At 39.6% G+C, this 24,389-nt stretch overlaps 2 protein-coding genes and 1 long non-coding RNA gene across 4 annotated transcripts in view; 1 reads left to right on the top strand and 2 right to left on the bottom strand.

Annotated features, from left to right (window-relative positions):
• Nucleotides 1–18,123, bottom strand: part of LOC131427211 (NADH dehydrogenase [ubiquinone] 1 alpha subcomplex subunit 7-like) — a 32,094-nt gene extending 13,971 nt beyond the window's left edge. The window contains exons 1-4 of one of the 2 annotated variants that reach the window (XM_058590198.1): nucleotides 17,964–18,123; nucleotides 17,812–17,900; nucleotides 17,487–17,579; nucleotides 6,695–14,646 (exon numbers count right to left, since the gene is read on the bottom strand). In XM_058590198.1, the coding sequence (XP_058446181.1) occupies nucleotides 14,529–14,646; nucleotides 17,487–17,579; nucleotides 17,812–17,900; nucleotides 17,964–18,029 (366 nt within the window). In that variant the 5' untranslated portion in view covers nucleotides 18,030–18,123 and the 3' untranslated portion in view covers nucleotides 6,695–14,528. Of the gene's footprint in view, nucleotides 1–6,694; nucleotides 14,647–17,486; nucleotides 17,580–17,811; nucleotides 17,901–17,963 lie in introns of those variants that run through there. The other variant, XM_058590199.1, reaches the window with a different exon arrangement.
• Nucleotides 18,124–20,776: 2,653 nt separating this feature from the next.
• On the top strand, nucleotides 20,777–22,386 carry LOC131429892 (uncharacterized). The gene is made up of 3 exons (XR_009229467.1): nucleotides 20,777–20,906; nucleotides 20,981–21,983; nucleotides 22,047–22,386. It is a non-coding gene; the product is annotated as an uncharacterized LOC131429892 (long non-coding RNA).
• Nucleotides 22,387–23,053: 667 nt separating this feature from the next.
• Nucleotides 23,054–24,383, bottom strand: LOC131429405 (anaphase-promoting complex subunit 7-like). Its single transcript, XM_058593490.1, has 3 exons — nucleotides 24,148–24,383; nucleotides 23,820–24,094; nucleotides 23,054–23,449 (listed from the first exon to the last, which is right to left on the bottom strand). Exons 1-3 carry the CDS (start codon nucleotides 24,154–24,156, stop codon nucleotides 23,224–23,226), a joined length of 510 nt encoding a protein of 169 aa, XP_058449473.1. The 5' UTR covers nucleotides 24,157–24,383; the 3' UTR covers nucleotides 23,054–23,223.
• Nucleotides 24,384–24,389: the final 6 nt, after the last annotated feature.

Below are 24,389 nucleotides of genomic sequence, written 5' to 3'. Positions count from 1 at the left end.
AGGTATAAAATGAAATGTGATGTGAGAAATAGCGTCATTTAAGTTAAAGCAGCTACTCTGAACGTACGATGGCACCGAAAACCGGTAGAAAGGAAGCCAAAAAGTCCAGCAAGGCCCATTCAAAGCACTTTTCAGTGCTAAAGATCATCATAAAGAACTAGTTGAATTTTGTCACTTTCCTTCCATTTTCTGAGCAACTGTTGCCGAAACAAGACACACACGAGAACAATCTCAGATCTAAATACAGATCTTGTTGATTGTGACAATTAAAGACACTTTTTATCATTAAGAGTTAATTAAACTTTCAATATTTCCTACCAAAAGATTCATCAAGATGAAAGTTAAAATAATTTGCACCGTCACTAACACATTCAATTACGAACGGCAATGCGAAAGTGGAAGTGATGATGTTGAACACATCTTTATACTAGTATACAAATATGCCATGCGAAACAGAGTTGCCACGTATACAGATCAATATGTATTTTTGTCGTGAATACTTTAGTATGCGGCCGAAAACAAAAATAAACAAATTGTTAGAACAAAGCTTTCCACTTGATTTTGCGCATTCTACTTTCCAGACGTATCAGAATTGGCTAAACTTAAATATTTCTTTATCACAGTGATGTGGTCGTCTTGAAAAGGACGGGGTTTTTGTTCAACTCCTCGTTACGGATGGCCAGCTGCAGAAAGTTTATGGTCATAAATACTGTTAAGGGGTTATATACATATAACAGATTGCCCCAAGGGGCCTCATCCAGCGCATCAATCTTCCAACAGGTTATGGATAAAATTTTACAAGGAATAGAAAATGTGTTTTGCTATTTGGACGACGTACTAATTGCGGGTAAAGACCTACAAGATTGTCGAAATAAACTTGAACTGGTTTTGGATAAATTGTCGATAGCAAATATAAAAGTCAATTGGGAAAATTGTAAATTTTTTGTCACCACATTGCCTTACTTGGGTCACATAATAACTGAGAATGGTTTGCTGCCATGCCCAAGTAAAATTTCTACAATAAAGGAAGTCAATGTACCGAAAAATATTTTTGAGTTGAAATCATTTTTAGGACTTCTTAATTATTACAACAAATTTATCCCTAACCTCTCAACAAAGCTTTACTATTTATATAACCTTTTGAAAAGTGGAACGAAATTTGAATGGGACACGAATTGCGATAAAGCATTCCAAGAAAGTAAAAATTCTTTAGTTGCTACAAATATTTTGGAATTTTATGATCCCAAGAAGCCAATAGTGTTGGTGTCTAATGCTTCAGGCTACGGCCTTGGAAGAGTAATTGCAATATAGTGGACGGCTTTGCTTTACTTCTTTTTCATTGAATGCGGTTCAAAAAAAATATTCAATTTTACATTTAGAAGCTTTGGCATTAGTTTCAACTATAAACAAATTTCATAAATATCTGTACGGGCAAAAGTTTCAAGTATTTATTGATCATAAACCTTTGGTGGGCATCTTTGGAAAAGAAGGTAAAAATTCGCTGTATGTAACCAGGCTACAACGATATGTTCTGGAAGTTTCAATATATAATTTTGACATACCATACAGGTCATACGCTAAAAGGTGAAATGCCGATTTCCAGATTTCCTTTAGAGCAGAGAATTCCAGAAAACTATGATGTTGAACTGGTGAGAAGTATTAATTTCACAAAAGAATTGCCCATTGATTTTAAAAAAATAAGTCAAATGACTAAAAGTGATAAATTTTTGCAAACAATTATTACATTCATGAGGAATGGTTGGCCAAAAAGAATTGACAAGTCTTTTATGAACGTGTTCTCTAACCAACATGAGTTAGAGATCGTTGATGACTGTTTATTATATCAAAATAGGGTGGTCATACCGCAGCAAATGCAAAACGGAACATTGAAACTTTTACATGCCAACCATGCAGGAATAATAAAAATGAAACTTTTGGCTAGGCGGTCCGTTTATTGGTATGGTATAAATTCGGATATAGAATATTTCGTAAAAACTTGTCATGAATGTAACAGTATGGCTATAGCACCCAGCTCTGCCACGGAATCCAAATGGGTTCCTACGACTAGACCATTCAGCAGAATTCATATTGATTTTTTTCATTTTTGTTGGGAGACCCCCGGTCACGATTCACCACAGAGGCTCATCAGCTGACAGGTGTCAGCATGACAGATGCCGTCGAGGTCATCGGCGACCGGATGTACCGAGTTTGTCATCGAAGAGAATAAACTGCAATAGTAGCAGAGCTACACGCGTTTTTGTACCGTCAATTTTAAGTCGTTATTAAATGTATCTTTTATCACTAAACGCGAGTCGATCAATCTGCCGAACCCCCACTATTGTAACAGTGGCGACGAGGCTGTAGAAGTTTTGCTGTTTCGGGCGCGTTTTTCGAGAAAAAAAAAGTATTTTCGGTCAGTGCGGTAAAGTGCAAGAAAATCAGCGATGGCGGAGAGAAATCCGGGACAACCGGGACAACCTCGAGACGTATCGGAGGCGGTGTTGCAGATTCTCGCTAATCAACAATCGCTCATGCAGCAGATGTCCCGGCAGCTGATGGAAACACAAAATGCCGTCCAAGGTTTGTCTCGCAATGAAACTGTGCTGGATTCACTATCAAGCAACATGGTGGAATTTGTCTTCGACAAAGACAATGGACACACTTTCGACGCGTGGTTTTCTCGCTATGCCGATCTCTTTGTTAGAGATGCCGCCAGACTGGATGACGCCGCCAAAGTGAGGCTTCTACTACGAAAACTGAGCCCACCGGATCACGAGCGATACAACAGCTTCATTTTGCCAAGTTTCGCAAGGGATTTTACTTTTGCGCAGACCGTCGAGAAGCTCAAGTTGCTGTTTGGAGCTGCCGTATCCATCTTCCGGCGCAGATATCATTGCTTCCAGACAACCAAAGAAGATAGTGATGATTATCTGGCATACTCGTGCAAGGTTAACAAAGCTTGTGTTGATTTTAGGCTGTCGGAATTGACTGAGGAACAATTCAAGTGCCTCATCTTCGTCAGTGGCCTCAAGTCAAAAGACGACGCAGAAATTCGGATGCGCCTAATCAACAAGCTCAACGAAGCAGCTGACTTGACCCTGCAACAAGTGGTTGAGCAGTGTAACTCTTTAGTTAACCTCAAACAAGACACAGTGCTAGTGGAAAATTCAACCTCCTCTGTGAACGTAATCGCACACAACCAGCGATTCAGACCGAAACAACAACCACCGTTTTCGGCCAGTAGCAGCACCAGTCGGGAACAGCCACGAACACCCTGCTGGGCATGCGGAGGAATGCATTTCAATAAGGATTGCCAGTTCCGCGAGCACAGGTGCAAGCAGTGCGGGAAGCAAGGGCACAGAGAGGGGTACTGTGCTTGTTTTTCGTCAAAAGCTTCGACTAGCAAACAAAACAATAACCAGTCGAACAAAAAGAACACAAAGCGAAATCCATCTTCGAAGACCGTCACCGTTCAGAAGGTCAGCGAAGGGCGAAAGTTCGTGCAGATTTACGTCAACAATGTTCCGCTCCGTCTTCAGTTGGACACAGGGTCTGACATTTCAATCATCTCGCATCGGTCGTGGATAAAACTCGGTCGACCGAAAGCGAAACCATCAGTTTGCAGTGCCAGAACTGCCTCAGGCGAGCAGTTGCATTTAACATCCGAGCTGCGATGCAATGTAACACTGAATGGAATATCGAAAGAGGGTAAGTGTTACGTTGCTAATCCAAATGTCAATCTTGACATTTTAGGCATCGATTGGATGGATTTGTTCAGTTTGTGGAATCAGCCGATATCTACCTACTGTAACCACGTTAGTGCACAGCAATCGCAGAATGTAGTGAAACTCCAAGCTCAGTTCCCGGAGGTTTTCACTTCGACAGTGGGCCTTTGCAACAAGACGCCGGTTCAGCTGGTGTTGAAGGGGAACCCCAAGCCGGTGTTCAGACCAAAACGACCGGTTGCTTACAGCATGGAGAGTGTGGTAGAGGACGAGCTGAATCGTCTTCAAGGTCTCGGCATTATCAAGAAAGTGGATTTTTCGGATTGGGCAGCGCCCATCGTCGTTGTACGGAAGCCGAATGGTGCCGTCCGTATATGCGCCGATTATTCAACGGGTCTGAACAGTGTCCTTGAACCCAACCAATATCCGCTGCCGCTACCAGAGGACATCTTCGCAAAGATGGCTAACTGTCGGATCTTCAGCCATATCGATCTCTCCGACGCATACCTACAAGTAGCAGTTGATGAAGCGAGCCAGCCACTTCTCACCATTAACACCCACAAGGGTTTGTTCCAATTTACCCGACTGTCACCCGGTATCAAGTCAGCCCCGGGTTCGTTCCAGCAGTTGATGGACACGATGCTTGCTGGTCTCGACTGTGCAGCTGGTTATTTGGATGACATCATAGTTGGCGGTAAGACTGAAGAGGAGCATCATCGGAACCTTTCTTTCGTTCTACAACGGCTTCGAGAGTATGGGTTCACGATGCGCATCGAGAAGTGTACGTATGGAATGAAGCAAGTAAAACACTTGGGACAGATTCTGGACGCCAACGGTATCAGACCAGATCCGGACAAAGTCGCTTCTATCACCAACATGCCGCCGCCGCACGATGTTCCGACGCTCCGTTCATACTTGGGCGCCGTGAACTATTACGGCAAGTACGTGAAGGAAATGCGCCGTTTGCGACATCCCATGGACCAGTTGCTCAAAGCTGGAACTAAATTCGAGTGGACTGCCGAGTGCCAACGATCGTTTGACCGATTTCGTGAAATTCTCCGATCACCGCTACTGTTGACGCACTACAATCCAAACATGGAAATAGTTGTGTCGGCAGATGCTTCTATGTACGGATTGGGAGCCCGTATCGCACATAGGTTTCCCGACGGAACAGTTCGGGCTGTATACCATATGTCTCGCAGCCTAACAGCAGCAGAAAGCAAGTACAGCCAGATCGAGAAGGAAGGTTTGGCATTGGTGTTCGCAGTTACCAAATTCCATCGGATGCTGTTCGGACGTCGATTTACGTTGGAAACGGATCACAAACCACTCCTTTCCATCTTCGGAGCTAAGAAGGGTATCCCCACTTACACGGCAAACAGACTGCAAAGGTGGGCACTTACTCTTCTCCTGTACGACTTCGACATTCGTTACATTTCCACGGACAGTTTTGGACATGCCGATGTATTGTCACGTCTCATTAACAGCAACATTCGGCCAGAGGAGGAGTTCGTGATTGCAACCATGGAGTTAGAGCGAACAGTCAAAAGCGTTATCAACCAAGCGCTAGATGGCTTACCGCTCATATTCAAGCAAATCACTACAGAAACTGGAGTCGATGGCACATTGCAGCAAGTTATCCGTCACGTCCACAACGGATGGCCTACGAAGAAGACGTGCATTTCGGACTCGCAAGTTCAGCAGTTTTACCTGCGCCGTGATGCCCTGTCAGTTGTCGAAGGATGATTGATGTATGGTGAACGAGTGGTGATTCCGCAAGCTTGCCGTAAACGAGTGTTGCAGCAGCTGCACAAGGGGCACCCTGGTGTGGAACGTATGCGATCGATTGCACGCCAGTATGTCTATTGGCCCAACATCGACGACGACGTTGCCAAAACTGTTGGGAAGTGCAACGATTGTGCCAGCGTAGCGAAGACCGACCGGAAGACTAACCTGGAATCCTGGCCATCTCCGGAAAAGTCATGGCAGCGAGTACATCTGGATTACGCCGGTCCTGTTGGAGGGCAATACTATCTCATCCTGGTGGACGCTTTCTCAAAGTGGCCCGAGGTTATCCAGACGAAGGACATCACCACTGCAGCTACATTACGCATGCTTCGGAGTATTTTCGCCAGATTTGGATACCCGGAAACACTGGTCACGGATAATGGGACTCAATTTACTAGCGAACAATTCGAGTCCTTCTGTTCCAGCAACGCCATCATTCATCTGAGAACATCACCGTTTCATCCGCAAAGCAACGGGCTTGCAGAGAGGTTTGTCGACACCTTCAAGCGAGCTCTTCGAAAAATTTCAGCAGGGGGAGGAACCGCAGACGAATCTATCGACACGTTCCTGCTGTGCTACAGGTCAACGCCCTGTCGCAACGCTCCTGATGGGAAATCTCCTGCCGAGGTTCTGCTTGGCCGAGCAGTTCGCACATCACTAGAGCTGCTTCGTCCACCTACACCGATAAACAAATCCGAAAACACCATCCAAGAAGAACAGTTCAACCGCAAACACGGAACAAAGGAAAGGCGCTATCATCCTCAGGACTCCGTGTGGGCCAAGGTGTTCCGGAACAACAAGTGGTACTGGGAAGCCGGTACTGTGATCGAGCGTCTTGGGAAGGTGATGTATAATATCTGGTTACCGGAGAAGAAGTCCTTGATCCGGTCTCACTGTAATCAAATGCGAAGTCGTCATCAACCAGAGCATCAGGGCACGGAAGCAGTGGAGGTCCAGATTCCGCTCAACATTCTCCTAGAAAGCTGCAACCTACCAGGTGCAGTGCCACAGGCGGACGTTGAGGCTGAAGTTTTGTCACCAGAACTACCAAATCAACAGATGCCGATTCAAGGTCAACCCCAGAGCAATCCTCAAGAGCAACAACCGATGCTTCGTAAGTCTTCACGGATTCGAAGACCACCCACGAGGTATGAGCCGTATCAACTCTAAAAAGGGGGAGGTGTTGGGAGACCCCCGGTCACGATTCACCACAGAGGCTCATCAGCTGACAGGTGTCAGCATGACAGATGCCGTCGAGGTCATCGGCGACCGGATGTACCGAGTTTGTCATCGAAGAGAATAAACTGCAATAGTAGCAGAGCTACACGCGTTTTTGTACCGTCAATTTTAAGTCGTTATTAAATGTACCTCATATCACTAAACGCGAGTCGATCAATCTGCCGAACCCCCACTATTGCAACAATTTTGAACATAGAACGTTTTTACTTATGGTGGATAGTTTTTCTAAATGGGTAGAAATAGATTTTATGAGGGACGGTACTGACACCGGAAAAGTTCTTAGAAAGATGGTGGCTTTATTTGCCAGGTTTAGTTTACCAGATGTGATAGTTTCGGATGGTGGTCCTCCTTTTAATTCTCATAATTTTGTAAATTTTTTAAAAAGGCAAGGTATAAAAATGTTTAAAAGTCCGCCATACCATCCTTCCAGTAATGGTCAGGCAGAAAGACAAGTGAGAACTGTAAAAGAAGTATTAAAAAAGTTCCTAATGGATTCAGAATACAAAGAATTAAATTTGGAAGATCACATCAATTTATTTTTGTTTACATGTAGAAATAGCTGTTTGACGAATGATAAGAGTTTTCCATCAGAAAAAGTGTTATCATACAAATCTAAAACACTAATAGATTTACTTAATCCAAAAAGTTATTATAAGAGACAATTGTCCACACCAAAAGCACCCGCTGATGAGCAGTCATCGATTGTTACTACCTCGATTATGAAAAACCAGACTGAAAATCCATTGGATAAACTGATAGAGGGTGATGAGGTGTGGTACAAAAATCATAACCCTCATTGCTATACGCGTTGGTTAAAAGCAAATTTCCTAAAACGTTTTTCTAAAAATACAACCTAACCAATGGAAACAATGGCACACCGCTGTCAGCTAAGAATCATTAAAGTTTCACTTAGAAGGCCGGTTTACAAACGCATGCCATCCAAAGGGGCGGAGTGTGTTACAACAACCGGTTGCAGCGAAGATGAAGAGGAGTTCAAAGGATTTGAGGAACACGAATTAAAAAGGAACTGTAAGAAGAGGAAATTATCAATGGCAGACCTGTCGGAAAATGAACTTAGACGGTCGAAAAGAAAACGATCTGCTAGGGCAGACGAAAATTTTATTTACAATTAAGCAAAATTATTTGTGTTCTAGATAAGGACAATCGAAAGTGTTTTCAATAAGTTGATCAGGAAAGCCTGATACTCGAAATAGAATTACATTACTATGAGTTCGAACAATTGAAGTATAAGAATTCAAATTAATTATAAGGGGAAGAGTTGTTGCATACGCATATGCGGTTTGCATAAATATGGTTACATCTAGTAACACTGTAACCTGATAATTGGAGGATAAAATAAACAGACGGCTGGGCCGTCACTTCTAGACTGATTTCCAAACCTGATAGTTCAACCTTACTGAGTGCTTCGAAAATATCCTGCCAGGTATCCTTTAAAGTATTTTATCTTTCCATGGTACCTAGTCAAGGCGTAAGTATAAAAAACAAAACACACCTGTACTTTTTTTCGTATTGAATTTCTTATTCCAGTCATCCATTTCCAAAACAAGGATTAGTGATTTTTAATGACATTTTGTAAGGCCGCTCATCATGGTTTGACGGATAAGAATTGAGGACATGCGTTTTTTTAAATGATATTAACATTTGGGTTTTATTAGTATTACTACAGCACATTTCGTTATCTTCGGTTGATCCTTGACAGTGTTAGGCACTTTTCAACATGTGACTCGCAATCGAAATGTATCACGACCAATTTGATACAACACACCCAAGGGCACGGTATAATGTATATTATACATCCACTTACTCTTACATTTCACTCACACATCATCTCACCCATCAGGTCCCAAACGACACATCCTCACAATATAAACTGAATGAACATCGTTCGACAGCTATCAGTGGTTTGCTCATAAGGGCCGGTAGTATGAAAATAAAACATTTATTCTGTTCCATGGTACAAACACTACCAACAAACGTCAAAGATGAATCTGATTCACCGTTCAACTGTTTCGGTTTCACAAACCTGACTTGGGTACGTTCATTTCATTTAATTTCCACTTCATACTGGTAATTGTAGTGATAGGTCGAGTACGATGAATCAACCCTGCGGAGTGTGAAGCGTAGAGAATAATCAAAGACATTGCCAACACTGCTTTTGTTCCTTTTTTTTCAATCTCATGTTACATAATACATAATAAAGTGAATTCGAAACCTATCGGACGCGTTCTTGCTTTTCTCCCGAGTGCTACTTCCCGGTTTTCCTTTTTCCTCTGCTTTGATTGCGTTTCGGCGTCTCTGCTGTGTTTTAGGTCCATCAGGTTATGGGGCCAGGTACGAGGAATTAGAATTTTGTTTCGGCTGGAAAAGGTCTGTATTCCGAAAGGCATCGCCGGTGTTCTTTTGACGAAAAATCTTCGGCTCGGAATAAACAAAATGGCGGATTCACTGAAGGTGCAGTTCCCCAAGCTCAGCAGTGGAAATTATGTGTCATGGCGGTTTCGCATGAAATCTTTATTGGAACGCGAAGAGCTGTGGGAAGTTATTGAACAAATAAAGCCGGAAGAAAATGACGCAGGCTTCGCGTTGTGGAAGAAAAATGACACCAAAGCTCGTGCTACAATTGCTTTGTTCATCGACGACAGTCAACTTCGTTTCGTGAAAAAAACTGAAACTGCGCGTGATATGTGGCGAAATCTGAAAAGTTATCACAAAAAGGCCACTGTCGGTACACAGGCATTGCTTTTGCAGCAACTGTGTGCTATCAATTTATGGCGAAGTCGAAAAACATCTTGAAGAAGTCGAAAATTTGCTCGACCGGCTCGATAACGCGGGTGTCGAATTAAGTGAGCAGCTGAGAGTTATTATGCTACTGCGCAGTTTACCATCATTCTTCAGCAGTTTTGTTACCTCGTTGGAGAATCGCGCTCCAGACGATCTTACGATGGATTTAGTCGTGGCAAGGCTGCGCGATGAATGCTTGAAGCGTGGTGTTGGCGTGGGTAAGGAAGAAAAAGTGCATAAAGCTGAAGTGAATGAAAAGAATGAACCAAAGAAGTGTTTCTTTTGCAAGCGCCCTGGTCATTTCAAAAGAAACTGCCGAAAGTTTCTTGATGCTAGAAACATAGAGAATTTGGCGGTCTCGGATGAACAGCAGACTTCGAGACCACAGGCTAAGCAAGTACAGCAATCCAAAGCGATTCCGGTGGCAACCGACGACACGGTTTGTGGTGCAGTGTGTTTCGTGGCTGGAAACTCAATTGCAGGAGGTTGGATGATTGACAGCGGGTGCACTTGTCACATGACAAGCGATCGGAATTTCTTCGGTAATTTCAAGCGTGATGTTGAAGTTGAAATAACTTTAGCGAACGGGTCAAAAACAAAGTCATCTGGATGCGGAAGCGGAATTGTTATGTGTGTAAATGCTAATGGCCAGCGTATGGCAATCACACTGGAAAATGTTCTGTTTGTTCCCGCATTGGAAGGAGGATTAATTTCTGTGCGAAAGCTTGCAGCAAAGGGATTTACAGTAGTGTTCTATGAGAAGAGCTGCGAGATCAAAAGTGCGAATAGTGTTGTTGCTGTAGGCGAATTAATCGGATGCCAATATAGACTGAAAACGGCTGAGCAGATTACAGGGTGGCAAGTGAATTAGCGATTTCAATTTCCCTGTTTTTTCCCGGTGCGCGAGACTAAAAATTCCCGGTTTTGTAATATGTCCAAAAAAACATTGAGAAATAAGTATTTTTCGGTTATATCCTTGGAACTACGATTAAAACTCTCATCCACAGTTTGTCTAAACGAACTATTCAATCTTTTTCAAGACTACCACTGAATCAGTCTTTTAAAGGCTATCTGGAAAATCAGTCCTTCTTAAAACTTATACAAGTTAGGAGTGTATTCTAGAAATGGGCAAAACCGTTAATTTCAAAGAACTGTAAAAATGTTGATAGTTGTACCGAAAGAATTAGTTCTATTAAACCATTCTTTCGTTTTTCTGAAACTTTGTATGTTTCTTCAAAAATAATATGAGAGCTATAAATTATATTTTGTAGTTTACAGATTCAATAATAATAAAGTCTTTTTGCATGTGTTCTACCAATAATCATTCTCTTTTGTATACATTTTCAAAGTTCGCGAAATTCTACCAGATTACTCAAACCAGCAAACGTTTTGATAGACTTTTCTATTGAGAAGAACAGGGAGCTATCATTCTTCAATAAAGAACTCCAGTTTACTCAATCTTCGAGGAAAACTAGTTTTGTTGGACCGTACGGGGACTGACCATCTCTAGTTATTCCAATTTTTTTAGTTTGGTATTGTATAGGGTTAAAAATTAAAAACGAATGAACTAAAGCACAACGCTCCTCCCTCAAACCCAATTACTTCTAACATCCAGTGGCGTCTCGTGACAAAATATACGGGTTGTGCACTGCTTATACGGTATGATATCAGAACCGTTTCGACGATGCAACTGAGACAGCAATTTGTTTTCAACTGCCATAAGCATAAGCCACTGAAGCCTCTCCCGAATGTGTGCATACAAGTTCTCATAGAGCCTATTTGACCAGTTGTGCAGTGCACGAGGTGTACATGAGGACAACAGACCATTGCTAACAACATATACTATATTCTTTCAGAGTTTTTTTTTGTTTCGATTATAGAGGTTTTAACCTTAAGGTCATTCACCTCTTCGGACCAGAAAAAAACCATTTGACCCTATGTGCGGGGTTGGGAATCGAACCCAGGTGGGCTGCGTGAAAGGCATCGACTTACCCATTACGCTACACCCGTCCCCCCTTTCAGAGTTGGATTTTGGCGAGAGAACAAAATCCTTCTAGAATTCTTAAAATGTACGCTTGTCACTTTGGAAAAACAACAACCATTATTGCCTCTAGTGACTGAGATGATCTAAATTTGATTCTCCTATCATCGACTGTCAAAGAAGGAAATCAAATACTCCTTGCAAACGGTGGATAAAATGAAAGTCGACAGCTCTGTCGATTTTGTGAATACAATTGAAATCAATACCAAGATTACTAAACAAGTACTGAGACAAATTTGAGTGAAATTAGGGAAATTATTGGCTGGCAACTAAAAACACGCCCCTAAGATTTCTTAAAAACATTATCAAACATGTTACTTGATGTTACTTTTACCATTATGCATACTTATTCTGAAATTTCAAGAAAAACACTAGAAAAGGTACTAAGTGCAAATGACAGTTCCTCTTTCTTTCGATTATTATGGTCCTATAGGCAATCATACTATCTTACACTTTGCATAGAATAACGACTGAAACTATCAACTTTCGATCTGCTGTTAATAAAATGTTGGAAAATACAGTAATAACTGAAAGAGAAAATAAACAAAGAGAAACTGTCATTTGCACTTGGAATCTTTTCTAATATTTGTCGAGATTTAATAGAAATCCAGCAGAAGTATCCAAATTGTCCTTATTTTTCATTATGAGCATTCATTGTGCTGTTATTGATGCCAACTAAGAAAGCGCTTATTGAATTAAAATTGCTGAGGTGTTGGCACCAGGAAGGAAACCAAAGGTAATCAGATCCGATTGAGGAGGGGAGTTCACAGGAGAAAATTTGCAGCAATTTTATAGGGACGAAGGTATCCAGGCACAATTTTCCACTCCTTATTCCCCGCAGCAAATGTTCATATTCCTAATGTCAAACGTAAGAAATAAGCTTGTGTTTGTTGGATATTCCAGCCAGCACAAAGGTTTCCGTTTTCTGGATCGTGCTACAAATCGGATTGTCATCAGTCGCGACGCGAGATTTCTGCAGCTAGGTAATGGCTTAGAGCAAAAGGAGGAGAAAGGCGAAATACAGGATAACCCGTCACTTGAGCTTGGCGAAGATTTAATTATTCAACGTAGTTTTGATCAAAGTGTAATGTGTGACGAGGAGCGATCTGTATATGACGATGCGAACGATTCGATTGAAGGTGACTTCTACGGTTTTGATGATAATTCCATCGAGGTAAATGCGGAAAACGAAGTGAACAGTAGAGTTCGACATACACGTGGAGTATTGCCACAGAGATACGATGACTTTGTGGTGGGTCAAGTTACTTGTGACGAAGAACCTTGGGACTATCGGGAAGCATTAATGATTCCTGAGTGGAAGCAAGCAATGATCGAAGAGATGAAGGCTCATGCAGTAAATAAAACGTGGGAGCTTGTGCCACTACCTGTCGGAAAGAAAGTTATAGGAACTAAATGGGTATATAAAATAAAGCGTGACGATACAGGTAAGGTAGTTAAGCACAAAGCACGCATTGTGGCCCAAGGGTACACTCAGAAACCTGGAATTGACTTTACGGAAGTGTTCGCTCCAGTAACGCGGCAAACAACATTACGTGTGTTGTTAGCAATAGCCAGTCGAGAAAAGTTAAAATTGAAGCAGTATGACGTGAAAATTGCGTATCTCAACGGCACAATCGAGGAAGAGTTATACATGAACCAGCCCCCTGGATTCACAGATAATGACAAAGAAGGCTTTGTGTGTAGAGTTCGGAAGAGTATTTATGGATTACGTCAATCCGCGAGATGCTGGCACAAAGTTCTACATACAGCACTTATTGAATTAAAATTTAATCCTTGCCAAGCAGATGCTTGCCTATATGTACGTCATGGAGGAATCACTATTTATTTACTTGTATATGTTGATGACTTAATCATCGGATGCGTTAATGAGGAGGAGATCGACAGTTTTCGAAAAATTATACCAGAAGTATGGAATGACAGCGCTCGGTTCCTTTAAACATTTTCTTGGCTATGACATAGAGAATGAAAATGGTTACTATACGCTGCGGTTGACTCCGTATATTTATAGTTTAATTCGAAAGTTTAATATGGAAAATTCAAAACCTGTGAGGACTCCAATGGATTCGGGTTATACTTTGGATAATTCTGATAGGCAACCGTTTGATGATCCATCTTTGTTCAGGAGTTTAGTTGGAGGACTACTGTATCTAGCCGTCAACGCAAGACCAGATATATCGCTAAGTGTTGGGCTCCTTGGAAGAAAAGTTAGTCAGCCGAACATGTCAGACTGGTCCGCTGCGAAACGTATTTTACAGTATTTGAATGCAACAAAGGATTGGAAGCTGCGGTATGGATCGAAAGATAACTGGTCGCTAGTTGGTTATACCGATTCAGACTGGGCAGGTGATCAGCAGACTAGGCGTTCTACTACCGGTTACATCTTTTTCTACGGTGATGGTCCAGTTAGCTGGGTAAGCAAAGCGCAAAGTTCAGTAGCTCTATCATCTTTAAAAGCAGAGTACAACGCGCTGACTTTGTCCTGTCAAGAAGCTATATGGTTGAGGCGTCTCTTGGACGAATTGGGATTTCAACAATGTGATCCGACGACGCTTTTTGAGGATAATCAAGGTTGCATCAGCTTCGCCACAGCAGAGAGAACTTCTGGTCGAGTAAAGCACATCGACACCAAACGACATTTTGTACGAGATCTTTGTGAAGTAGGTATCCTGAAACTTGTATATTGTCCAACTGAGGAAATGATCGCTGACGCACTAACGAAGCCCGTCGGACCAGCCAAAATGCGTAAGTTTTTGAACTATATTGGTTTGAAATAATGAGTAGATTCAGCACTCGACCAGGAGGAATGTAGTGATAGGTCGAGTACGATGAATCAACCCTGCGGAGTGTGAAGCGTAGAGAATAATCAAAGACATTGCCAACACTGCTTTTGTTCCTTTTTTTTCAATCTCATGTTACATAATACATAATAAAGTGAATTCGAAACCTATCGGACGCGTTCTTGCTTTTCTCCCGAGTGGTACTTCCCGGTTTTCCTTTTTCCTCTGCTTTGATTGCGTTTCGGCGTCTCTGCTGTGTTTTAGGTCCATCAGTAATAAGAGCCGGTAGTATGAAAATGAAACATAAAAACAGCTCAGTTAAGCCCTATCCCTCTCCAACCCCGGATGTTGGTACGTAATGAAATCAACATCTCATCCACGTTGTTTCATATCTCATTCGATAAACTCAATATTTAAACTAAAAGTTATAACACATATTTATATTAAATTATAACTATAATTAATCGTATCTGATAATGTTTTCAATACCGTCAAGCCCATCAACCATTGGAGGGTAAACCAGCGATTTTTCTACGATTTCGTTTTCAAAATATCTTGAAAACTAATTAATAAGAATAATTTATTCAAAATTTCATGTGAACCTCAAAAATAATAAGTTTGGTGATGGAGAACCCAGACTAATTTACAAAAGGGCGTATTCTCCTGAAATATCAGTTTTCTCGATTTAGTTCCTCATATAGTTCGAAAATGATTGCATTTAGGAACGCCCCGGTGAACGACCAAAAGTTTTAAAGCCGGGGTAAAATAAATGATATTAATAATAATAATAACTGCATTTAGGAAGTAGCTTCCTATGAGCTGTCCCAGGTTGGCGGTTCAATGCATGGGACGCTGGTCTAACAAGCCATCTGTCGTATGACTCGTATGTTCGAGTCCCGACCTGGAAGGATTCTTAGTGTCAGTAGGATCCATAGTATTATGTACGATTCAGACGATCCGGCTTCTTCCGTCACCGTCACCGGAACGTCAGCCTCCGTCAAAATTAGTCAAATGAGTTTTCCCTTTGCGCATTCACACGATCCAGCAGAGATCCGGAACGTCAACGTCCGTCAACGGCAAGCTCCGTCAACATTTCTCCGAAAGAATATTTGACGGACTGTGATTATCGCACACATGCACGATTCATATGATTACGGTATTGATCTGACGTTTGTTATGTATGTATTCGGTGTCAAGATCCCACTCTTAAACGAAATATACCACATATAAGTAATTAAACTTATCAGTAGATTTGCAAAGTACGTTACGTTGTTGAGTGGAACTGATTGTTTTGTTTTTTTCCTCTTTCTAGTAAATTTTGAAAGTAATTTATTCGATTAAAAGATAGGAAAACCACAGATCGATTGGCTTCAAAAGCTCCCAGATTTTGTATTAGTGGAATAAAATTGTGCGAAATTAAGTTCTTCAAATTCTGCGTGTAAGAAAATGACATGACGGACACGGATAGGAAACCGGATAGTGTGAATCAGAATGACGGTGACGGACGTTGACGTGCCGGTGACGGTGACGGAAGAAGCCGGATAGTCTGAATCGTACTTTAGCCATGCAATGATTCTGTACGCTTAGAATCGACTGCGAAGTCTGTTTAAACAGAAAGGTGTAATTCCACAAAAGGAATGTAATACCAAGACTTTGCTTCCTATGAGCTTTTTCATTGAACGTAGCTCGGAGAATACTATTTCATTGCTCAGATACATTTATTCCTATAAAAACATCGTTTTTCAAAAATTGTATAAAGTTTTTCCTCGGCAAACTCCGACTTCAGTGAAAATAAAAAATATATCGGTGACGACGAATTTGAGTTTGCCGGACGGACACTACACTGACGGCAAGCTGCACTGAAACGACTTGGTGCCGGATAGGTGTGAATGCGCGCATAGAAAACGAATGAAATAATATCAGTATCCGTGCACGTCCTTTAGGATGCTAATTTCAAGACCAGATGTAGCCATATCCATGCATTTTAAGTCAATTTCAGAATCTACCAGGAAATGAACATTGAATCTGTTTAAAAAGAATATTAAGATAGCTGAAATGAACGATATCATTACATCTGGAAAAAAAACTCTAACGAGTTCTGTGGGTTTGCTCACGTCCTTCTTCTTCACTTCTGGTGGCGTCACCTCACTTGAGATGACGCCGATTGATGGCACAGCGATTTAGCTATATTGCCAGTTAGTTTTCGTTTATAGTCCAATGGACTTTCTTTTCACTGGACTACAAGTGAAACCCTCGCTATGTGACAACGTGGAGTCACCGAAGTACGGATGAAAATCCTTTCTTTCTCGCGAAATACTCGAATTTACACCGCACTAACACGATACGACGTGTTCACTCGTTGAGGGTTTCACCGGAAGTCCTGCTCACGTCCTAAGTGCTAAGTGCGAACCCAACTCATTTTCGTTGATGTTGATGAAACTACCTTAATGCAGAGATGCCAGGTAAAAATTTCAAATATCTGCAGTCAGTAAGTAGGTCTTGCTGGCAGCAATTTCTCTATTAAAGTATGACACGCAAAACAGACTTGGCGAGCAAAAAAAAAAGGTCGCGGGGAAATTTCAAAAGTCTGTGAATATAGACGAAAGTCTAGGAGAATTTCAAAAGTCTGCAAAAGTCTGCACAACAAAAAATGTCTGCAGCACTATACCCCAAATCTGCAGACCTGGCATCTCTGCCTTAATGCCCCGTTTACACTTCTGCTGGCTGCCAGCATGATGGTGTCAGTGTACTGCCCTCTTAGGAAAAAACGTTCAACTGTGGTCCAATGATGCGAAGTATTAGACCAACGAAGGACCACCGTTGAACGTCTTTTTCCTAAGAGGGCAGTACACTGACACCATCATGCTGGCAGCCAGCAGAAGTGTAAACGGGGCATAAGTCAGTTTCGGTTTTCGCGAAAACATTAGAAAATCGTAGGACTGCGGCGAATAAAAAAGTTTTCCTCTTTATAAAACTAATTTCAACTTGGGTCATAAGTTCGAGTCTTATGAAACTCCTAAATACTTTTTCCTCAGTACAAGAAAAACTTATCAGAATATGTTCATAAATCTTTGAAATGTTATGTACAAATACCTTTTTTCAATGAGTAACTTCTGTGAAGAAAAATTGATTGGTGGTGCAACTTCACGACGAGCGTCACGAACAACATAGTAGTTAGACGATAATCTAGAAAAATTGATTTATAACTATTTGTTATAATATATATATATATATATATATATATATATATATATATATATATATATATATATATATATATATATATATATATATATATATATATATATATATATATATATATATATATATATATATATATATATATATATATATATATATATATATATATATATATATATATATATATATATATATATATATATATATATATATATACTTGTGGTTTGGGCCGTCGGGAAGATTCGGTGAAGGTTGTGTTCTAGCAGAAATACCATCTTCAAAACGTAGTGCATTAGTGTGCCTTCTCTGAAATTATATAATTCTGCGATGTACATACTTGTATATATTTGCTGACTTCAGATTACTTACACCCAAAAGAAAATTTCGCAGCTCCTGGAGCAAAGGAGAAATATCTCTTCTTGTTACTTTTGACATGATAGCGAAATTCAGTTATACTATCGTTGATCTGGACCAATTTTTTAAAGTATACTTCCTTACTAGAGCAGAGATGCCAGGTAAAAATGTTGAAAATTTCAGACAGGGTTGCAAGCAAAATTGCAATGTTATTTTTTGATAAATTCGTCTCTGATAAAAATTTATCTGGATTTGTCCGTGTTTAACTATGTGCAAGGAATTTTTGAACCGGCTAAATGTTCAGTGAGCAAAAGCGTAAAGATCTGGTGAGATCTGAAAAAATCTGGCAAAATTTGTGAAATCTGGTTTGTTAGACTGTCTGTCGAAACGAGAGAAATCTAGCATTTGCCAGATAAATCTGGAATAATCAGCCAGGATCAAGGGGCAAATCACTCTAAACTTTGTCTGAACTCAAACAAGTTTTACCGGGAGTAGAAAAGTTTAGCAGGGATCTCGCTGGATTAGAATGGGATTAGAGAAGTTTAGCCGAGATCTGGAAAAGCATTATTTTGACATAAGAAGCTGTAAACGTGGGAGCAGAGATGCCAGATATTTTCATAGATTCATCAGTATTGCTTTGTATAAAAAATCTGTATTTATCTGTATTCACTAATGAAAGGATATTTCGGAAATAAAATGATGTTTAAAGATGTTATTCCATTAGATTATTGTTATAGAATGGCAGATGCAAGGAGCATTCCTTTATATCGCAAGTCCTTCCCGCACTGACAAGAACATTCAACGACGAAATTTAATTTTTTTTGTTATCAACCACAATTATCCATATACTTTTCCATAAATCCATATACTTTTCTCCTTTGAAAATGATGACTTGGAATTCAAACATGGAATTCAAACGCCCAATACGCAACGTCAAGTCAGGTCATACAACTTTTCAGTCTGACAATAAAGATTCATGACGCCATGACTTCCTTGAACATCAGTTCAAATTGGTTTCAAATTATGATATAGATGTTCATCATTAAACAGCTGCACGAAAAAAATTTCATTTTAATATGGGCAACCAAACACGCTCAGACGGAAAAGTTTCATTATTTCTTTCGTACTTTTTGTGGTATCTGTATAAATCTGTATTTAATTTGAGAAATCTGTATAAAATCTGTACTCTGTATTAAATCTGTATACGCATGTAAAAATCTGTATAAATGGCATCACTGCGTGGGAGTTCGAATGACAGATACACTTCAAACAAGATTAGGCAAAACTAGGTTGGATTAGTTTTAAATTACCCAAACTTATCTAGAATAATTGGGATTAAATGAGATCAGAGAGAATTATTTTGGAATGACATGAGTTTATTAGTATTAGATTGTCTACAGTTTAGAGTGATTTGCCCCTTGGGCCGCATCGATGTCCATCGGGGAATCAAGTGGCAGATCGACATTAATATGCTGGTCGGCGATTTGTAGAAATTGGACCCAATCGGTGCGATAATAGCACAGACTAACAGACATGACAGTATGAGTAAATTCTAATAAAAATTATTTTTCGTGATGCACTAGTTCCACCTATATTGTACTGCGCGAACTATTTACTATCTGTACACCCCTTGTGTTATGTAAAAGTTTTTTCACTAGTTGGTTTCCCCTCGTTTGTCAACACCGATCAGCTGCTTGCAGGGATGCCTGATTTCATCAAAATATTTGAAAATGAATCGTCACAATGATTTATTGGATTACGTTGATAATATATTTAACTTTTTCTTGATGTTGGAGGGTAACCATTTATTCGACTCAAATTTGTTCATCTAGACTATTTTTTATTGTGTTGGTAGTTTTCACCCGAAATTAAGTGGCGGCAGACCAGAAGCAAGTAAAAGGTGATTTTTTTGAGGTTAGGATTTTCATGCATTAGTATTTGCTCAGATTTTTTGAGGTTATGATTTTCATGCATTATTATTTGCTCAGTATGCTTTGACATTTCATCATGAATAGACTTACTAACGAGCAACGCTTGCAAATCATTGAATTTTATTACCAAAATCAGTGTTCGGTTCGAAATGTGTTTCGCGCTTTACGCCCGATTTATGGTCTACATAATCGACCAAGTGAGCTACGTAAATAAGCAAAATTGCCGCATTTGGAGTGAAGAGCAACCAGAAGCCGTTCAAGAACTGCCCATGCATCCCGAAAAATGCACTGTTTGGTGTGGTTTGTACGCTGGTGGAATCATTGGACCGTATTTTTTCAAAGATGCTGTTGGACGCAACGTTACAGTGAATGGCGATCGCTATCGTTCGATGCTAACAAACTTTTTGTTGCCAAAAATGGAAGAACTGAACTTGGTTGACATGTGGTTTCAACAAGATGGCGCTACATGCCACACAGCTCGCGATTCTATGGCCATTTTGAGGGAAAACTTCGGAGAACAATTCATCTCAAGAAATGGACCGGTAAGTTGGCCACCAAGATCATGCGATTTGACGCCTTTAGACTATTTTTTGTGGGGCTACGTCAAGTCTAAAGTCTACAGAAATAAGCCAGTAACTATTCCAGCTTTGGAAGACAACATTTCCGAAGAAATTCGGGCTATTCCGGCCGAAATGCTCGAAAAAGTTGCCCAAAATTGGACTTTCCGAATGGACCACCTAAGACGCAGCCGCGGTCAACATTTAAATGAAATTATCTTCAAAAAGTAAATGTCATGTACCAATCTAACGTTTAAAATAAAGAACCGATGAGATTTTGCAAATTTTATGCGTTTTATTGTTTAAAAAAGTTCTCAAGCTCTTAAAAAATCACCCTGTATTTTTAAGCGTGTATAAATTTGACAGCTGTCTGATTATTAGTGTGTGAGATATTGCATTTTGAGTGCAGCTACTTTTGTTATTGTGAAGAAAATGGAAAAAAGTCAAATTTATACACGTATCTTTTGAAGGTTGGTACTAACTGAAAATGGTATAGATTTAATTCTAGTGGCGCCCTCTCATAGAAACGATACGAACTTTTCAGCCGATCTGTTATCTGCTGCTTCTGCCATCTTCAGCGACGGATAATACATCATTTTTGTTCCATTGTAGTACCGCTTTTGCGGACTGATATATAAGGAACGGGTCAGGTGGCAAACGATTTTTTGTTCCTCCTTCGAGGTTAATAGCTCGCAATAGGAGCGTTCGAGTGTCGATTATATCACTACTATCACCTGCCGGTTGAGCGATCTTACGACGTTCGAGCAAGGTTCTAGTTAGGAACGTCCTGCGGTACAAGCCACCTCTAAGTCTAGATGTATAGTTTACAGCGCCGGCGTAACAAATTGTACACGATGTAGACTTTGGAATGGAGTCCTTCGTCCAGTTATTACCGTCCTGCGTAACAAACCGATACTAAGTCTGGTCGTGTGGTTAATCAGATTCCCCGCCTGCGTTACAAACAAGGAAGTAGATCGACCAAGGAATGCAAAGTGGAAAAGCAACGAAGAGCTCCTGTGTTTTGGAAACGAATGCTGCTGAATGAGCTTTGGAGTTTGACTGTGTCTTTATTGATAATTTTTGGATTTTTATATCTAAATTTCTTAATGCCAATTGTTTACAAAAATATATAAGTACATTGAATATTTGAATGATTCTTTCCTTTCATTGCGCCGCTTAAGTTTTTGAATTTGAATATATGTATCAATATATCGCGGTGCGACAATGGCATTGGCATCGAGAATGTTGACTTAGCATAATTTGTCTGTTTTACTATGTGACCGACCGGACTCAACGCCGAGGCGATAATTACTATTTACACTCAAATGAAAATTCTCGTTCGATTCACTTGAAAAATCACGCAAAATGGTTTCTAATGTCAAGTTGAATATTTTACTTGACGAAAATGAATGTTATACGAACGTCCCCTAAAATGAATAGAGTCATCACATAAAGTTTACGTGAATTGTCCAAACGTCAAACAATCTACGTGAATTTCCGGTGTGAAAAACTCGATTTGGGAAATGGCGAACAGTGGCCTTCAAAGTGTAAGTAGTGTAAATGTTTGCGAGAAATGATTTTCTATTACAATTTTTTTACTACATCGACAGGACCATTCCAGTATGAAAGTCTTCATATGTTCGACTGGACCGCGTGCCTGCGTGAGTCCGGAAGTGTGCCCGATTCTACCGAATGCTTCAAACAGGTCGATGGTCCACGAGTTCAAAATCGGTATGAAGCTAGAGACACTGGACCCATGTAATGCGACCTCAACCTACATCGGCAGTGTTGTAGTAGTTCTCGGATCTCGACTTCGGCTTCGATTGGATGGCAGTGACAACAAAAACGATTTCTGGAGGCTTGTCGATTCGATATCCCACGACGTTATTAGTTGGTTTTTATTTTCAGCCGTTGACATTCTATGCTAATTTTTTGAAATAAATGTTTTATTTATCATGGTATTTTTCATTTCATAGATTTATATAAAAATCTGAAATAGCTCGTTTGACTTGAATCAATATATAAAATAATAATTCTCTGGTATCTAAATTTGATATGAACTGATAGGTAAATGTGATATGAACAGTACATTACATTTTACTTATGAAACACTGCTGGATTAAACAGCTTTTAAATGCCAGTCTATTAAAATCAATTTGAAAAGTATGGTGGAAAATATTCACATAACTTTTCACGTAACTATAACATGATTATTATTTTGAGCTGGTAGGTTATGAGATGGGGACGGTCCTCCGCCTCCGTAGTTTCGTCTGGCGTCATTTTGGATTGGTGTCGCTACAAAATGGTGGTCCCACTACGGGGACGCGACTTTATGATTTCCACTTTCTGCTGTTTCATTAGGATTCGGCTTGTTTTCTACCGTTAGTAAGAGCGGTTAGTGCTCAACAAAGGTTAATTTTGTTTTACTACACGTTATTCCGTTAGTGCACGATAGATAGAGTAGCACTCACGTAGTAGACGGAAACAAAAAAAAAACCGATCGCGCTGAGTGCTCGGTACGCAGTGTGGATGATAATTATTTTAATAATGGTAGAGGTTGGCTTTGAGACTATGAATTGTGAATAAATTTTCGTAAGGCAAAACTCTACAAAACATCTCGAATCAAACACAATTTATTGTCGAACTGAATTAGAAAAAAAACATAATAGATTGATCGATTTTTCGAACAAAAATGATTTGATGGAATTGAACTTCTTTTGAGTGTTGATCGGGTTCGTATAAGAGATATTACTTCATAGAGAAGCCGACCGATAGTCTCAACACGAATTACTGATTAATGTCTATTTCTACGTCAGACCACATGATATCACTTTCTGATTCCAAATCGTTTTGAACGTTCTGAGGAATTTCGATCATTTCCAGGGGATTATCTGGTATATCCGTTCCATCATCTGCCACAGATGAATCAACGTATGAAGTGTTTATAGCGCCTAATCCACTTTGTCCCATAGCGAGAAGACCCGCCATAGCGCTACCGTTAGTAGGGTCCAGACTGCAAAATAGTAATATTTTTTAAACCACTTCTTGCAATAATATATATATATATATATATATATATATATATATATATATATATATATATATATATATATATATATATATATATATATATATATATATATATATATATATATATATATATATAATTTATATATATATATATATATATATATATATATATATATATATATATATATATATATATATATACATATATATATATATATATATATATATATATATATATATATATATATATATATATATATATATATATATATATATATATATATATATATATATATATATATATATATATATATATATATATATATATATATCTGTGTGTGTGTTTTAGTTACTTTAGTGCGATAGTGTATTGTTCCAAAGCGCCCGAGTGATCTTTATCGTTACTTAATAAATCACCCAACATAGCATGGAGTTTGCAGTTTTGCGTTAACATTGTATGCTTTTTTAACAATTTCATGCAGCTCACAATGTCATTTTCTTGTTGAAATAGATCGGCCAATAGATAAACGGCAGGTAAGTAACTTTCATTCAGCTCAATAGCCTTTTCAAATAATGTTTTCGCTTTTTCTTTTGTCGCATCATCTTTCAGATAGGTTCGACCCAGAAGCTGAAATTTAATTTATTTTGTGAATGCTACTAACTATAACTAATCAATCCTACCACAAGCATCCTTGGTGATTCACCTATAGTTTTCAATGCTTTCAATGCCTGAGATTGAGCTTCTCGTATGCGATGTATGTGAATGTATGTATCCACCAATACTTTATGAACCTCGTAACGGTAAGGAGCAAATTGTTGTGCAAAACGGAGATGAGCTATTGCTTCCTGGTACTTTTTTAGTTGCAACAGTACTTTTGCTTTCAGTATTAACGCTTCGGCATTCTTTGGATTAAGAAAACATG

Source organism: Malaya genurostris, chromosome 2, assembly GCF_030247185.1.
Source record: "Malaya genurostris strain Urasoe2022 chromosome 2, Malgen_1.1, whole genome shotgun sequence".
NCBI classification, from domain to species: domain Eukaryota; kingdom Metazoa; phylum Arthropoda; class Insecta; order Diptera; family Culicidae; genus Malaya; species Malaya genurostris.
This window is presented reverse-complemented; position numbering and strand designations above follow the sequence as displayed.